Source organism: Trachemys scripta, chromosome 1, assembly GCF_013100865.1.
Source record: "Trachemys scripta elegans isolate TJP31775 chromosome 1, CAS_Tse_1.0, whole genome shotgun sequence".
In the NCBI taxonomy this organism is placed as follows: Eukaryota; Metazoa; Chordata; order Testudines; family Emydidae; genus Trachemys; species Trachemys scripta.
The window spans coordinates 105,136,644-105,155,338 of record NC_048298.1 but is presented as its reverse complement, the minus strand read 5'-3'; the positions used below and the strand labels follow the sequence as shown (position 1 = coordinate 105,155,338).

Sequence of the window (18,695 nt, the reverse complement as noted above, 5' to 3'; positions counted from 1 at the left end):
GCCAGCCGGGGCTCGAGGCTTCAACCCTGCGGGGCGTGACAGCTGGGGCGCAAAGCTTCAGCCCTACTCCTGCCGAAGCCGTAGCAGGCACCTCACTCCCCACCTACAGGGAAAAGCCCCTAGCCCAATCACCCTGCTGCAGTGCACAAGCCCTGAGCTCCCATCCCCCAGTCTGGTAGGTGAAGAATGGAGTGCGGATTTGAGGGGGCTCTGCAAGCCGCACTTTAACTGTAAAAGAGCTGCGGTTTGGCTAACCCTGCTATAAATAGTGAATAAGTTATATAGAACAATTTGAGACTAAACACTTACTGGCTCTCCTGTTATGCCTGGCTGTGTGCTTATAACATGAGTGGTGAGAATTAGTGGTGATTGTAAGATTTATCTCTCCATTCAATTTCTTTTCTTATTTAATTTTCAGGGGTCAAAAGCAAAAAGGAAGACTGGTTAAATTATATCCCAATGAAGCAAAGAAAAACTGAAGGAACAGCTCAAGGTGAAATGACTTGATTATTCAAGTTTGAATAAATATCAAATACTGTTTGCTTGGCTTCAAAAATGGTTAATGTACATTTGAGCAAAATATTATCTCTGATGCTGCCACTAGTGGGAGCCTGAATGCAGATGTGGCTCTGGTGCCTTATGGAGATTGTTACTGCCCTAACAATGTGGTAATGCCTCAGGTGAAGCTTCATCTACACTTCAGCTCCAGTTGGATGCAGCTGAACTAACGGTAGCATTGGTGGAAATATTTTGCTATAATTCCATAGTGTAGACAAGGCCTAAACCTTTTTGTGCACATTTCTTCTTGCAGTTGTTACAATTCAGTATTAAAAATGGTTGTAGGGAATGGAATTAAATGCTAGATGGTTTAGTAAATCAGGTTATGTAATAGTTGTTTTCACAGTGGGTGGTCTTAAATACACACAAGTCAAATGCTCATTCTGAACTCTTAAATATTTGCATTTGTATTTCACTTTATTTTAAAAGGTAAAACATAGCTTGCTGAAATTTTATAAGTAAGTGATGAATGTTCAGTAGTGACTTTCAGTGTAACTAACTTCATATCTGTCTTTCAGTTAATGATAATATTCCACTTGATGCAGCAATACAAATCCTGGAAGGAAATGAGGCTCTTCATGTTCCAGTCAAAGACTCGAAAGCGATGTTTCAGACCTACAGGAAAATGTATCTGGCAAAAAGAAGCAGAAGCCTTGATAGTAGCTGTTCAAAATAGGTCTTCAGTCATAAAACAACAAAAATGCATTTGTGAGAACTAAATTTGTGTGTTGCTGATCTTCAGTATACATTCATTATTTTTTGTTAAGCAAGTAAGACATTATGCTGAAAATGTCAGTGTTAAAAATGTTATCCCTTATCAAATGTATTTGATATTTTTTTTCTTTTTCAAACTACAGGCTTTAATTGAAGCTAGCAGAATCTCAGGAGCATTTAAACCATCCTGATTGTTGTTTTATCAATAGATCAACTGCTTTACTTTCTGGTTCTGGAAAATCTCCTCCCCTCAGAGACTTTCCATTGCTGGCAATGGAAATATGACCAGTGCAAAGGGATCAGTGGTAGATTCCTAAGCGTTACATAATATCTTCTATTTATGCTGTTCTAATTAGTTCTGTTTTTAACAAGGCTTTCTTATTTGAGGCTGGGTCGGGGGTGGGTGGGGGGAGATGTTAATATTTTTTTTACGTGGCAGACAGAACAATGCAACAACAATGCAACAACTGAACCTGAGCATACTGATCAAGGGATACCATGAAGTATTTATGCTGCTACTCAGTTCTACTAAACTGAACTTTATAAAACTTGTTAGAAAATAAGGGCTTGTCTACAATACAACTTAAGTCAACGTAACTTACATCACTCAGGGATGTGAAAAAGCCACCCCCTAAGTGACGCAAGTTACATCGACCTAAGCGCTGTCCAGGCTAGCGCTGTGTCGGCGGGAGATGTTTTCCTGGCAACGTATCTTCCACCTCTTGCTGAGGTGGAGTAATTATGCTGACGGGAGAGCACTCTCCCATTACCATAACGCGTCTTCACCAGAATGTAGCGCAGTAGGTGTAGATTAGCCCTTAATCAGTAATTCCTTATCTTAACATTGTAGTCAAGTTGATGACCAGTTGATGCTTTTCATCCCTAATTTAGGGTAATTTTCTCCTACTTTCTTTATATTTGAAAGAAAAGGAGCAGTAGTTGAATTCTAGGAAGTTTGAATTCATGTTGTCTAAGCTATTACAGTCACTGGTTAAAGTGAATAAAGTGGATTTCTATGTTTCTAAGCTACATTAGCTAATGTTTAAAACTACACACACACTGTGATATGGATTATATTCATTATTGTTGGTTGTTTTGTTCCTTTTTCTCACAGTGTTCAGAATTTTGAATTTAATTGTATTTTTTCAGAACTTTTGGCATTTGATTTTTTTACATGTTTAAACATTTATACTGAAAATATACCCAGTGTGGATAATTAACTGAACCATTTTCATATATTAAATAAACTTATTTTGAGCATTACATTTTGGTATTTCTCCACCAGGTTATTTTTCTGATTTACTGATTGCTGTTAATTGTAGCTGGTTGCATATTTTTTTAATGAGCTGAATTGATACTGAAGGAAATCAAAAATTGTGTGAAAATGTTTTTCTCAAAATTGCTCAAAGACTATTTTAAAGGCAACACAAAATTAAATACCAGAGAATGCCCTTAGTTAGTGTGCAATTCTGATTTCATTAAGGGTTGCATTGGTGTAACTGAGGCTAGGATTTGGTCCTGAGCTTCTGCATCTGAACTACAGACTGGTGCTCAAAGGAATTCAGGATCACCTTCCTTGTTTGGCATTTTTTTCTCTTTCTTTGACTGGGAAAGAAGCCCATAGATGAGTGGGTAATGAATTGGCACCAAAACTCAGAAGACCTGTTCATGCTTGTGTTGGACTTTGGATGTGAACAACCTAGGAGTTATACAACAGACCAATCCCACTACCATTTCCACATGACTATATGCTAAAGGTATATTAAAACCTGTGGTTTCCTTCTTTCAAAATAGAAAAGGGGCTTTGCAAGTGTTTGAGTTTGAGGGGTAGATGGCAGGAGAAAGTGTACTATTCTAATAACATGTGAAGTTCTCCATAATAAGATGCACAACCTCTGGTGGCTTACAGGAAGTGTTGTCCCTGGACAATTTTTAATATTATTGGGAATTATTGGCGTGTTTGCCTTTTTTTTTTTTTTTTACCTTGAAGCTTACCATCACCTTTCTGACCTCCACCCCCATGAAGAAAAAGTTCCTCTCTAGTCTTACGTTTATTAGTTACCAAATTGCTAATGGTACCCATTTCATGTCCATAACTTAATTGTGTAGATTTGTTCTGCTTCAGAAAATCTGAAGGTGTTCACCTGACTTAGATGAATAATAAAAAATGAATGAATGGTATTTTTTTGTTTTAGTTTGGGAGGGCCCTTCAATAAGATATCATTTGAGCAATCAGCCCATGACTATTGTATATAGGCCTTGCAACTAATCCATGTATCTTAAATATTTTTACACGGTCATCAATAGTAGGCTTCCACCAGACTGGATTCATTGTGCTCTATATTTTGAGATGTTCTTGGCCCCTTTGTAGTATATTATGATGGTCCTCCAGAAAGTATCACTATAATTCTCTCTATCTTGATGACTGACCTAGTGATGCTAACAGCTTGCTATATGACAATAAAATGTATATTACACACAAGAAATACATGAAAGGAACAATAAGGTTGCAGAATCTAGGAAATGCCAGAATTAAGGTTGCTTGTGCAACTTTAATTTGGGCCTCCTGCATTTTTTTGACTACGTGGTCGCATATTACTTTTTCCACAAGTCCCCCGTCTCATTCAGTGCGCAGGAAGGACAGTGCTCACCAAATGAGCAGATATGCAATATTCTGTCTTACACTCATTTTTCAATGTGTGGCCTTGTATTTACCATCCACTATTACATCTCTATTATGAAGGTAGAATTATTTCCTGATGGGCTTTTCTATGGTGCTCATCACTATGGTAACTGAGTACTTCACAATCATTAATGAATTCATTTTCACAATACCTCTGTGAAGGTATGATGGTATCCCAATTTTACAGATGAAGTACAGAAATTAAGGTCAAAAGTGTCAATGAATTTTGGATGCCCAAGTTGAGGCACCTAGAACCTGAATTTGCAGAGTACTTAACATTTTATATGTTCAAAGCACATCTCCTGTTCAGTTGCAGCTGTAAATGCTCTGCACTTCTACAGATCAGACCCCAGGGTCACATGTTGGGCATGCAGAAAAACACAATTACTGGCCACCTGTGAGAAGTCTGGTTTACAGACATATCTAGCATCTCACAGGTAATTTGCAGCAGAGGCAGAGATAGAATCCAATTCTCCAGGGTAGTATTCAACTGCCTGAACTATATTAGTATCCGTTCTCTTCCTGTAACCCCTTTCCTCTTTCACAACATTGGACAGAAGTGAAGCTGCTCTCAAGCTGGTTTTTGCGATGTTTACTGTATGAATATATTGGTTTAGTCCTACAAGGCTGTAAGGGAAATAAGTGGGAAAGGCAAAGAATGGCTCAGGATAAGTCATCCCTCAAATACTGGTTAAAGAATAATGCCTGAACTGTTGGCTTTGCAGATTTTACCTCCTCCCCAACCAACCTGAAAAAATAGGGAGGTGATATTTATTATTTTCCAGAAAGCCCAAAGCCCGAGAACACCGAACAAAAGAACTAGGTATGTTTAAAAGAAATACTCTTGCAAGAGAGGGAGAAGTTGTTAGTGGGTACCAGCCCATGATGTAGGCATTCAGTGGGGTGTTGGAAGGAGCTAGGCCTGCCTTTTTGACCATCCGAGGATGTCTCACAGGGTGGACTGGCACCTTTAAGAGGAAACTGGTCCAGCCCAACTGTGCCTCATTAACAGCCTCTTGGTGGAGTCTGAGAGAGAGCAGCTGGTTTTTAGAGAGAGCCAGAGGTGAACAGGAAACACAGAGGAAGCTGAGGCAGGTGCTGAAGAGAGTAGGAGGTTCCTGCAGGGGGGGCGGGGGCATGTTTGACCCTGGATAGCCTCTTGGTCACTGTGAGCCTTTGGAAGACTAGGTAGAGAAGCTAGGGTGTGACTGCTCAGAAGATTGCAGAGTCTCCCAAAGGAGCTCAGAATTGGATGAGGGGAGAGACTATGCAAAGACTGGGAAGAGTGGAAAAGCTGTGCCCTGCTTGGAAACAGTCCTCGGGAAAGAGGGGCTGTGCCCAACCTGCGTCTTGGATAGAAGACTTATGTGTTTGTTTTGAATTTTATGTTAATAAAGCAGACCCTAAGAAGGGTTGTTACTGGACACAAACCTTTGTGCAGTTATTGAGAAGGGAACTGAGGCAGGGCCTCCTCAGTCTGTGCGGGGACACTCAAGGAGGCAGCCACCGTGTTGATAAGGTTGGTGGTAAGATAGACATGCATGTAGACTGTTTTGAATTCCTTTTCCCTAAATGCTTTGTTCCCACTGTTAAAAAATTCAGTGGTTTTAAGAAAGTTCTTTTGTCACTGAATACTGCTGGTGACAGACTCCTGAAGGGAAGATCTGTTGTGTTCACAGACATTTCTGATCCTGTCCCCTTTAGTCTGTCACTGACCCAGCCCTGTGTTTTCCCCCCTCCTCCTTCCTTCATGCTCCCTACTGTCTTCTTGTGCCAATCCTAGTTTCTTTGCCTAGCCTGTCTCAGTATCAATCACACTCTGGTCTTCCTGGCAGTCCACCCACCCTCACTCCAGTCTTCTTCATAGTCCTCCCCCTTCTCCACTGTTTCTCATCTAATCTCAGTAGTCTCCACTCCCTCAGCTTCCTTGTCCCAGTTTCCTTGTGCTCAGCCAATCCCTCTCTTTCTTCTCCTCTGCCCCTGGATCTTTGCAGAATCTGCCTTCCCCTGCACACTGGCTCCTAGCCTGTCTACTTGCCCCATCAGTCAGAGGTCCCTCCTGTCTGGTGAAAAGCTCAGTTTACACCAATTACTAAACTTAACTAGTTTTAAATTTGAAGAATTTTAGGACACACTATTGCTACATTAATTAAGTAAAGCAGATAGAGCAGGATAGCTAATTAGATTAATGATTAATTACCCAATCCTAAAGTGCAATAGGCTGTTTTGGTCATTATTTAATTTGTACTGGTTCTATTTGGTGTGAGTTTTATGTTGCTTCACCCTCTTTTTTTTTTTTAAGCATATATTTTTAAACCTTGTTTTGTAATATTGGCCAGGCACAGATTATTAAAACTAAATTCTATTTCAAATAAAAAAATGTATAAATATTTTTGTACACACCCAGTTTTGTAATTGAAACCTTTTTACTTATTTTGCTAAAAGTTTATTTTTAACCATTTTTTCACTTATTTTAGCTATTTTTTGTTGCTTTTATTTTATTTTTATATAACAGTTTTATTTTTACTTATTTGCTTTTTATGGCTATGGCGTTACTGTTTGGCTGGTTTTGTTTATTTAATGGGGGAGGGGTAAGGTTTTTTCTTTTTTTTCCCTAGGGAGTAAGTTGCATATTTGTTTTGTTTGGTTTGCCATGTTATTTACACAGACCAATAATTTACTTTAGATAAGACACAAACCAACTGTTTTAATTTTGTTTTTACAGCTGTTGAAAGCTGTCAACAAAACACACAGAGAAAGCAGAAAATATTTTTTACATTATCTATTTTTAAACATTAATTTAACCCAGTTTATAAGTTTTTATAGACCTCATCTTTGGGTTTTTAGCTTTTTGACAAGGGCTTTACTTCATATAGAACTGTGCAGTGGGGGCTATGTGATTTAACATTGGTGTTTTTGCTTTGTTTAAACTAAGCATATATTTTATTTTACAGCACAATACAATCTTTATTACAATGAGTTTTACCGGCACCAGCAACAAACCAATACCTGGATCTTTTTTTAAGACTATTTGTTTTTACCAGTTGACTGGTTGTAACACTTGTTTTATTTGTTTATTTACCTAATTTAATTTTTTATACATGTAGAAGAGATTTTAAATGTAAATTTATTTTAGTAATAGGTGTTGTAAAGTTAAGGAGCCACAAAGTAACTTTATTGCAAAAATTTGGCTGACTTTTGATTACTGTTGGATTAATACATTTAGGTATGGGTATTATTCAATTACAGTTTTAAATTTAAGGGTAAAACACAAATTGGGTTGGTAAGTTAGCCCCTTTTTTTTGTATAATTGTATTTTACTTGCTGTGTAAGTACACAGTGCTTTTTATTTTTCATGTATGTGGTTCTGGTTTTATGTCCATTTCAGGCACTTAGCCATATTGGGCACACAAGATGGGCCCTTTCCATGGGTCCTATCTCATTGTTACTATGATTCATACTACAAGTTGATTGCATGGCTACAAGGGCATCACATTGGCAAACCCACCTCATGAGCACTTACTGTCCTGCACATTACCTTTTTAGCCATAGAATGGATTTCAGCCTTGTTATGACTAATTAAGTGGTTAGCCTTATTTTGGGTTTTTTAAGTGATGTGGTAATGTCATGTATGTTTCTTTATTAATAGGCTTTTAAAATCAATTTATTTTTAACTTTAGCGAGGGGATTGAGCACCTTATTTTTAGTCACTACTTTATTTATCTGGCTTTGTTCTTTTGTATATTACCTTGGTTCATTAAGGACATTTGTTATTTAAACAATGCACTGAAAGCCCATATTATTTTACTAATTTATTATTATTAGTTTTAGGGCTGTTTTATAGTTGCTGTATGAAATTTTTTTATACAAATTTTTAGTTGGCTACCTTTACAAACATTGTCCTTTAAAAGATTCCATTCAATGATATTAAGAATTACTGGGACATAGAACTGATGCACATTATTGTATAATATGCTATTTTTACTTTTGATGAGGGACTTATTTAAATCACTTTTTGGTTCTGAAATTATTTTAGGACCGCCTTCAGAACACCTCAGGTTTAGAACACCATTTTACAGATAGACTAAATTGGTATGTATGTTGGTAACCAGTTGCATTGGTTCCTATTAACTATTTTTTTCTAATTTTGCTTTGTTTTCATGGTTATACCAGAGTACTTTTGCCAATTTATGAATGCCCCAATATGCTACTTGCTCAGATGCAGCAGACCAAGTCCCATTAAACCCAGATGGTACCCAGTTCTATTGCTGTTTTGCCAAATGACACTACACACAACTTCAGAACTATCCGGATTCCATAAGTAAAAATTTGGGAGGATTTGCCTTTTTATTTCTTTTTTTAATACAAACCATAGATATAATTTAAAATGTTCCTGATTTTCCAATACACATTCCTGTTAAGTTATATGTTTTAAAGTTGGTTTCTAGCAAGTTAATTTTTTGGCTTTACTTTTTTATTTATTTATTTTGTTTATTTATGGGCAATATACATTTTTATTTGGGCTGCCTTTTCAGACATTTTTAGGGGGATTGTGCCCATTACATTCTAAGGTAGTACATTGGCTGTAAAACTGTGCACTGTAATTTTACAACGTTCAGGAGTTGTGCCCCCATTTTGTATTTTCATGTTCTAGAAACTTGACACGCCTTCTTTACATTGAGAATATGGTACTAAGTAAAGTCTCTTTTACCAGTGTTTTTAGTGTAGTTTTAATGAAATGTTACTATGCAACCTTTTGACTACATTTATTTTTTTAGTACTCAGTTTATTTGTGGCAGGCATTGAAATTCCTGTTGTCCTTTGGCTTCGTCCAATTGCCCAATTGTAGCTGTAGTTTGTGATGAGTTTGCAAAATTTGTTGGTCGGAAAGCCTGGATTATTTGATTTGTTTGGTTAATTTGTATAGTTCAAGTTCATAGTTCAACAAAGTATTCCAATACAAGTCTATTCTGTAAAATATTAATAGCAGTATTATGCTTTTCTAAAAAAAAAAAAAAATTAACCCGGTAATATGAATCCATTTGTTCCACTTCCACGTTTCTTTATTAATGCCTATCGGGGGATAAGAGGGCTGTTTCTTTTCACCATAAATACCTTATCTTTGCTAGGTTGCAAGGGTTTTTTGTTTGTTTGTTTAGTATTATACAGTTTTACCATTACCCTATTTCCTACTTGCTACTTTTTTACAGTGACTGAATTATTGAGCTTCTTTTTGTTGTCATATCCCTAAATTTTTAGCTACCCAGCTTCTTTAAGTTGCCATTTTAACTGTGACAGCCATTAATTCATTAGTGTCCCCTGCTGTACAAGGTCTGGGCTAACACAGTGTTTTTGAAGTGTTGTTTTGTTTTACACCCAGTTATCATTTTAAAGAGATCTAAAGGTAGCTCACAAGGCCATTAGTGTTCTTGGCAACTTAACATTTCAGTTCTTTTTATTTTTTTAGGTCCTTAGTGAGTATTAGCTTTAGGGTATGATTTTTTTAAAACAATTTTAAAAGATTGAGGATGATTGGCAATGATATTTTTGCTGTGTACTCAGTAAAATCATTGATGTGATTCCCTGGGAAAGTGTGTCCTTTGATTTGAGTTTATTACCCATGAGAGCCCCATTTGGTAAAGACCTGCAGTAGCAGAACTTTAGCAGTTGCAGCTGCTCTGTTAGATTTCATGGGAACAGTGTCTACCGATTTTAGAAAAAGCTTTAACAATTACCAAGGCAAATATATTTCCTTGAACAATCTTAGGTAAGGGGTCAGTGTAATTAATTTTAACTGGACCCAAGGTCCCTTTTTTTGTTGATGTCCTTATTTGGCCTTATGTTTTGTAGGCCCTAGGTTAGTTTGAGCCACATACAAAGCAGTTTTTAACATAAAGTTTAACATTTTACTTTATTTGTGGCCACCAACCAACTTGTTGTATGTGGGCCACTCTTTTTTCAACTTCCTGATGCCCCCCCAGTGCGCAAGTCATGACAGGTATATCAGTTCAAATTGTAGCTGTTTAGGAACAACTACACCCTCTGATTTGAGGGTTGAGCCATTCATAAATTTTCTCCCAAGGGGGATAGGATTACCGTTAGTGGGGTCCCCCTATTTTCTGATCACTTGCTGCCTGGAAGAAGTTTTTGTATGGTGGTGTCCTGGTTTTGCTGGGCCATCAAATTAAAATTCTTCCACTGTGCCTTACCATTGTTAACAGGAGTTGTGCTGAATTGTAATTTCCATTCCGGAGGCTTTATAGCTGCTTCTTTAGCGGCAGGTCAGCTTCATTTATTCCACTTTGCATCCAGAGTTGCTAGCATTTGTTTCTTACATCACAAATATTTTTGTTTCATAAAGGTTAGAACCCTAGATGCATAAGCAGTTGGCCTTACCTTCGAGTTTTTATGTTGACCCAGGGTGGCTGCTAATGACACCACAGCAGCAGCTAATTCCAACACAAATGGTTGTGAATAATTAGGTTGGATTAACATGAGCGTTGAGGCCAGTGCCTGTGTAACACCTCAAGGCCCCCTCCCTCAGGGAGTCCCTTGGGAAGGCAGATCAGCACTGTATATTGCTAACGCTGTTGCAAGCATCGCAAAGCATTTTGGGGAGGGGCAAAGGTGTGTAAGTGGGGAGTGGAAATTTCCTTTGTGGGGGGGTGAGGGAGGAAGAAAGCAAAGAACGGGTTAACTCAACATTTCAGCTAGCTCAGTCGGAAGATAAGACGCTGGCCCCAGCCACCCAAGGACACTGCTCACAGCCAAGACTTGGCTGACTGCCAAGAAAGACGGGGGCTTGAATGTGTCCGAGCAGCTGTGGGAGAAAAAAAAATCCAACTGTACAGACCTGCAAGACAGCAAGGCCAGCAAAAAAGAAAACAAAGTCCAGGGCCGCGGAAATTAAAAACACAAATGAAACAACAAGCGGGAGGGGCTGAGCTTTGCGTTCCGAGAGCTGGGGTGTTTTGGGAAAGCTAAAGAAACCATGGAAAGCCGGTTTGGACTGGCACAGAGGGCACCAAGAATAGAGGTCCCCGAACGGAGCACCCCCCTCGAGAAGCCAGGACTTAAAACTCTCCTGAGAGCTGGAGCAATTTGGAGAGCAACAGCAGACCTGGACGGCCTGAGCCCAGAACAGCCCTCTCGTCCATCCTTCCTCCCACCTCTTCTTCTGACCTTCCACCCAGGCCTGGCCAGCCTTGGGTAGGGCTTGGGGCGCTAACACTTTCTTTCTTCCCCCGAGTAATGTGGGAGCGTTCCCAGCACTCTCTGCTGTTATATTATTATTTTATTAATAAAGCTTTAAAATTTAAATGCTTGATGTGTTCCTTCATCTCCTCCCCAAAAGATCCTGTGGCTTCAGCCTGATCACCTGACACTTCAGGCAGATTGGTAACAGAAACCTGTCACACCTGCTTCAGTTTACCAATTGCTGCAGTTAATTGTGGATTCCACTCCCAACTGCTGCATTTTTTGAAGCAAAGCATATAATGGAGCTTCTATTTCTGCATATCCTGGTATGAAATCCCAGGAAAATCCTGACATTCCCCAGAATTGTTTTAAGCAGTTTCAGAAGTGGGCAGTGGCAAAGATAGAATTACTTTTTACCTTTTGCTGATCCACAGATCTTTCCTTATGCTGCACGGTTAGTCTCAAGAAGTTTACCTTCTGCTTTACCAATTGTGCCTTCAGTGGATTTAATTTAAATCTCCTTGTATTAATTTGGTTAACAAAGCCTTTACCATCACAAAATGGTGCTCCTGAGTGAATATTACAGTGACTATTGACAAACTGTCCAGATATAGTATGAGATCCTGCTGGTATTTAAAATCAGCCAGCAAGCTTCTTAGAGTAGTTTCCTATGGATGCGCCACTGTAGATATATCCTGTGCCCTTGCATCTCTGATTGGAGATTTTAGATAGGAGTGTCCGTTTGACCTGCACATGCGCTCTCTCTCCTTTGTGCTCTGCAAATGTTCAGAACAAATGGTCCCCCAAGGAATTGACTATCCATATCAACCTCTTAGAACTAAGACAGGTCAGAAATGCTTGCGCACACTTTCTTCCACTAATCAAGGACACTCTCATAAAAATCGTGACAGACAACATAATGGGCACATTCTATATAAATCAACAAGGGCGTGCCAGATCATCCTCCCTGTGCACGGAAGCACTAAAACTCTGGAATTTGTGCATTTGCCACAGTGTTCTCATATCAGCTGTTTACCTGCTAGGAGTACAAAATATAACAGCAGACAATCTCAGTCGCAAGGTCTCGCATGACCACAAATGGGGAATTAACCCAACAGTGTTCCACTGCATATTCTCTCACTGGGGAACTCCAACAAATTCACCACTTACCTGAACAGAAAATACCCACTTTATTGCTCCAGAGCCAGTCTCAGGAAAACACTCCTTAGGAGACTCTCCTTCTCCCATGGGACAAAGGCCTTCTATACTCCTTTCCTCCATTCCCTCTGCTGACGAAGATCGGGATAAAAATAAAGAGAGGAAAAGTGTAAGTGATTGATTGCTCCCACCTGGCTGAGACAGATGTGGTACCTATACCTGGCACAGCTAGCGATGTGTCCACCAATCCCTCCAGCCCATTCTAAATCTCCTTTCCCAAAACGACGGGCAAACCCTCCATCCCAACCTACGGATCCTCTGGCTTAAGGCTTGGCTCCTTTGTGGTTCCAATACATAGGGAGCTGCTGTTCTGAGGAGGTGAAAGAAGTGTTATTACACAGTAGAAATCGGCTACCCACCTCACTTACCTGCAAAAATTGAAAAGATTCCAGGTCTGGTGTAATTCCAAGCAATTTGCATCGATATCTTCCTCCTTCCGCTTTGTGCTGGACTACATGCTTGGCCTCAAGAGAGTGGGGCTGTCTCTTAGCTCTTTCAAGGTACATCTTATGGCCACCATGACCTTCCGCCAACAGATAGATGGACATTCAGTTTTTGCCCATCCAACAACAAAGAGATTTAATCAAGGGGATTGAAAAAAATCTTTTCCCACAAATCAGGCACCCCACTCCAATGTGGGATCTGAATTTAGTTCTAAAGAGCTTAACTAGACTGTCCTTTGAACCTATGGCCTCTTGTTCTCTTATGCATCTGTCCATGAAGACAGCATTCCTAGTAGTCATCATCTTGGCATGTCAAATAGGGGAAATAGTGGCATTAATGGCACACACACCTCTTCACAATTTTCTTTAAAGATGAAGCCACCCTGAGGCCATACACAAAGTTCCTCCCTAAGATGACCCCAACTTTCCACATGAACCAGCTCATTCACCTTCCCACTTGCTACCCAAAACCTCACTGTGACAACAGGGAGATTATGCTTCATACGCTTGACATTAGGAGAGCCTGGGCTTTTTATTTGAACAGGACAAAGTTCTTCAGGAAATCTCCTAAGCTGTTCTTCTCAATTACAGTCAGGTTCAGAAGGCGCTGCAATACCAGCTCAGACACTTTCCAAATGGGTCTCAAACTGTATTAACTATTGTTATCATACTTATAATTTGCTACCTCCATCCTGAATGCGTACATATGCACGAGATCAGTTTCCACCTCGGTTGTCTTCCTTAAAGATGTTCCCATCTCAGAAATCTACAGGGCAGTGACTTGGGCATCTGCTCATAATTTTGCAGAACACTACGTAATCCTTAGCAACTCAGCCTCCGATGCTCCACAGCATTGTCGTCCAAAACAGACTTGAATCTGAAACCCCAACCCTGCATCAGGGATACTGCTCAGGAGTCACCTACAGTGGAGCCACCCATAAGGACACTACTCCTCGAAGTTACTCACCTTGTGCAGTAATGATGGCTCTTCGAGATGAGTGTCCCTATGGGTGCTTCGCAACTCACCCTCCTCCCCTCTACTTCAGAGTTCTCAATAATGGCTCTGCGATAAAAAAGGAATTGAGGGTGGTTCACTCGCGCAGGGCTAATTAGCCTTAAGGCAGAACATGAGAGAGACAGCGCATGGGCAGCTCAAATGAACACTGCTACCTAAAATATTGGATCAGAGGCAGAGGGACGCAGATACACTTACAGTGGAGCACCCATCGACTTTGCTTCCGCCTCTCACACTGCTGGAGTTCAGCAGTCGATGGGAGAGTGATCGGGGATCGATTTATCTCGTCTACACTACACGCGATAAATCGATCCCCGATAGATCGATCAATACCCGCCGATCCGGCAGGTAGTGTAGACGTACCCTTAGTAGGGAGATCTGCACCTGGCTATTAAATTACACTTTTGTTTGGTTTGCTTTGACATGTTCTTTACACAGACCAAGAATTCAGAAAGTTTGCTTTTGTCTTATCTACACTGATTTTTTTACAACCTTTGAAATCTGTGTTAACAAGACACCTACAGAAAGCAGGCGCTTCCTTTTACATTTTCTTAAAATGCTATTAACTATATAATAACTACTTCTCTAACATTATTTAATAGTTATCTGTTTAACAGTTCATTATGCGTTTCCTTACATTCCCCCCAGTGTCCTGCCCTTCCCCCACGCTCCTTGTCCTGCTTTACTTTCTGTGCTGCCCTCCATCCCTCACCCCAGTCTGGCTCTTGTCCCCTAGGCATTCAAGTCAGGCAACTTCCTCTTCTTTGCTGCCTGGGTGCCAGCATTGAGAACACAGGAAAAACAGTTTCCTTGCTCTCAGTTCCCGTGCCCAGTGAAATAATTAAAGGGAAAGTTTGCTTCAGTCCTTGCAGTCCTGCGCTGGAGCATGCTCAGTTCTGATGGAATCTTTGGAGAATTTGGCTGCCAAACTCTAACAAGTCTCTGCTAAGCATGTGGTAAGTGATATTTTTAGAGGCTTTTAACTTAGCCAGATTTGGGTGTTTTTTCATTAGACGAGCAAAAGTCACATCCTTGACGCAAAGGTAAATGCCATACCAAATTTCAAGGCATTGCTCTAAAACCTGGAGGTGCTAAAGCTTCCTAACAGAATACTTGCAAGAATTGTTTTTTTAACATAAGCAAAATAATGTGTTTTTCCCTAATCTTTTCAGATGTTTCTGAAGCATTTTTGGTGAATCTTTCCTAGAGGGGGAAAAAGAAAAGAGAAGAAAATTCAACCTGCAGCAAACAGCTGGCAAGGAAAAATTTCAGACCGAACAGTTAAAGTTTGGCAGTATTATAAACAACTGAAATGAAATATGACATCCTGGGACCAACATGGCTACAACAACATTGCATACTATAATGACAAGTGTCAGGCAACCTTAATAATGGTCAGTGCCACCAGCTTCGCTTATGGTACCAACGTGCTTTATGTACAGCCCAGTATTCTGCTCTTTACTCTGGATCTCTGTTTCCTATCAAGTTAAAGTCAAGCTTTCAGTCTTAATCTTCAAGACTCTTCATGGGATAGACCAAAGCTCTTTGAAAATCATGGCTGGTCCCCTGCAATTATATCAACCCCTATGCTGAGACTTTGAGGGAGATGAAACCTTCTCATCAGTATGTAATTGTGGAAGTCAGTCTAATGAAATCAAAATGAGTGTGACGCTGGCCATTCCAAATTTAAATGTAATATGCATTTGAGCTTATCTTTTCTGTAAAATGAACTGAAGGAAGAAAGAGAAAATATTATCCTTATGGTGCATATATTATAGGAGAAATTGTAAGGCATTTGCCTACTGTAGCGATGGGCATGTTGTACAAACTTCTATAGAATAGAATTCCAGATCTCTGCTTTCTTCAGCACTCTGGCACTGAACTCTGCAGCTAAATAAAAAAATTGATGTTTTATTCATTTAAAATACGAAGGTATACGCAATACCATCTTACTTGATACTTAATTCAAAAGGTGCCATTGGATCTGTAGTCATTGATCAAGTGGATCAGGACCTCATGGATTTGTATGAAGAGAAAATGGGCCACTAAGATTGAGACATTCTATATATGGAAACAAACTGCTATGGAAGAAAGCAAAAAGATAGGTGTGGGAGAAGGCATACCATTGTTTCATCACTGGCATTGTACATGAAAAGATGGGATTTGCCTTACCAATTCTAACAAGACAAGCTATATATATATATATAGACCCAGACCAGTTGGGAACAGCAGAGTAGCAGAAGGGAGATATACTGGCCACTGGATAAGTAGTTTTCTGTTCCCTGAGTGACCACAGCAGGGGCTGCTCCAGGCTAATAGACCACCTGACTCCAATTAACCTGCTAAGAGTCAGGTGAGGCAATTAAGCACCTGACTCTAATTAAGGCCCCTCTGATGCTATAAAAGGGCTCACTCCAGTCGAGCCAGGGAGCCAGAGGAGAGGAAGTGTGTGTGAGGAACTGGGAGCAAGAGGTGTGCAAGAAGCTGAGAGTGAGTAGGTGTACTGCTGGAGGACTGAGAAGTACAAGCGTTATCAGACATCAGGAGGAAGGTCCGGTGGTGAGGACAAAGAAGGTGTTGGGAGGAGGCCATGGGGAAGTAGCCCAGGGTGTCGTGCAACTGTACCAGGAGGCACTCTAGACAGCTGCAGTCCACAGGGCCCTGGCTGGAACCTGGAGTAGAGGGTGGGCCCGGGTTCCCCCCATACCTCCCAACTCCTGATCAAACACAGGAGGAATTGACCTGGACTATAGCTTCTACCAGAAGGGAAGGTCTCTGGACTGTTTCCTGACCCACAGGGTGAATCTGAAGCGAGCAAATCTGCCAATAAGCGCAGGACCCACCAAGGTAGAACTTTGTCACTAATATATATATATATATATATATATATTAGTGACAAAATCTCTTCCTACTGTATTTTCCTCTCCATGCATCTGATGAAGTGGGTTTTAGCCCACGAAAGCTTCTGCCCAAATAAATTAGTTAGTCTCTAAGGTGCCACAAGTACTACTTGTTGTTTTCACTCTTTGATATAGGTTCTTATACCACCCTCAACCCCATAGTATCTTAATTTCTTCCTGTACTGCATTAAGCAACTGCTATGTGTTGTTCATCCTCTCCCCAGGGGAATTAATGGTGGGCATCCGTATTGCATGATGCATAATTGCTTAACCAGAGAATCTTAGTTGTGTCTGACTAGCTGTCTTGTCTGGCACATTCCTGTAACAAGTTAGGTGTGAGGTTATTTTGCTGTGCTGATGGCCACTTCTAACTGTGCCCTATAACTGGTAAAATTAGGCCAACCTCCAGCTCTTTGTGACTAGACAACTTATGGTGCCTTTGCTGTGTGATGAAGCTGTCATGGGAAAGCAAGCAGAGTATATCTTTAAATCCTTTGACTTTACTGAAGACAGTCACAACGATAACTATGAAAGGGTTCTGGCGATCATTGATGCATACTTTCATAAAACACATTTCTCTGAGGTACAAAGAGAAGCTTTCATTAGAGAATTTAAGGATGAGGGGAAATATTCAGTGTTTTTTTTTTTATAAGAAAATTGTATACATTGGCAGAAAAATGTGATTTGGGGGAATGCAAAACCTGAAAATACCAGAGACAGGCTAGTTATTGGGTTAACAAATTAAAAACCTTTCACAGCAGCTACAATTGAAAAGAGAATTAACCCTAGCCACAGCTATTCAAATAGCAAAGGGATCTGAGCTTGGGAGACAGCAAAACTAAGAGCAACTTGCCAAACAAGAAACTAGTTTAGAAGCTGTTAACAAATGCAGCTTGAGTGCTAAAAGTCATTACCATAAGACCCCTGAGGCAAGGAGAGACAACTTCCAAGCTAAGAGGGACAAATTCCAGTCCACATGCACAAGATGTGGGAAAAAGTCATATCCCAAGAGATGATGCCTGTCCAGCCAGAGGCACCTAGTGTAATACATTCATGAAATATGGACATTTTGCAGCTATTTGCTGCACCAAAGCAGTCAGGGAGTTGACTTTCATTACAGAAACTCAAGAGACGTTTTTTCTGGGATCTATCACTTGTGACAACATGGAACCTGCTTGGAGAATGAAACTGAATATTCATGGCAAGACTATTGACTTTAAAATTGAGTCAGAAGCTGATGAGCGTGATGTCAGTCATCTCAGAAGGTACTTACAATCACCTTCAACCCAGAGTTGAAGTCATTTTGAGACAGTTCTGACTAGACCTGCAGATATTCTGAAGTGAATTGCATGGGCAAGTCCGCCACAGAAACAACTTACAAAGACAAAAGCTCTGTGTTCAGCATGCATATGATCAAAGGATAAACGACCCAACAACTTTCTCAGCTGCAGAGTGGCATCCATGATGGGCCTAGTGAGAAATGTGGAAGAACTCAATGGAGGATTTGATGACATTAGGCTTTTGAAAGGAGATCCAGTACAAATTAAATTGAGACAATGATTAACAATACAGTGTACAAACACTGGAAGAGATTAGCTGCAGATTTATGTGAATTCAGAGAATATCATTACTTGGTTATAGCAGACTATTTTTTTAGGTATAGTGAATTGTAGTTTTAGTGGACACTCATGTACTTCTGCACCAGATATGGACTAGCTATAGAGCTTGCTTATACACATTGATGTGTTCATCATATGATCGTTTAATGATCTGCAAGTTATGGCTAAGATTAGCTTTAAATAAGGTGTTTTACACACACTGCCACCTAGTGGCTGATCAATATTGTGGAAGAAAAGTTAGTAGGCCCAAATCCTTGGGTTGAAATGACTGTGTCAATGATCATTGGGCTGAAGGGGAAGAGAGAATGGAAATTGCCAGCAGAACTTTTGCAATAGCCAGTCTTGCGA

General features: G+C 40.1%; 1 protein-coding gene across 3 annotated transcripts in view; it reads left to right on the top strand.

Moving 5' to 3' along the window:
- Positions 1–2,537, top strand: part of RESF1 (retroelement silencing factor 1) — a 41,843-nt gene extending 39,306 nt beyond the window's left edge. For all 3 annotated transcript variants that reach the window (XM_034780136.1, XM_034780118.1, XM_034780128.1), the window contains exons 4-5: positions 419–493; positions 1,077–2,537. In XM_034780136.1, the coding sequence (XP_034636027.1) occupies positions 419–493; positions 1,077–1,234 (233 nt within the window). In that variant the 3' untranslated portion in view covers positions 1,235–2,537. The remainder of the gene's footprint in view (positions 1–418; positions 494–1,076) is intronic.
- Positions 2,538–18,695: the final 16,158 nt, after the last annotated feature.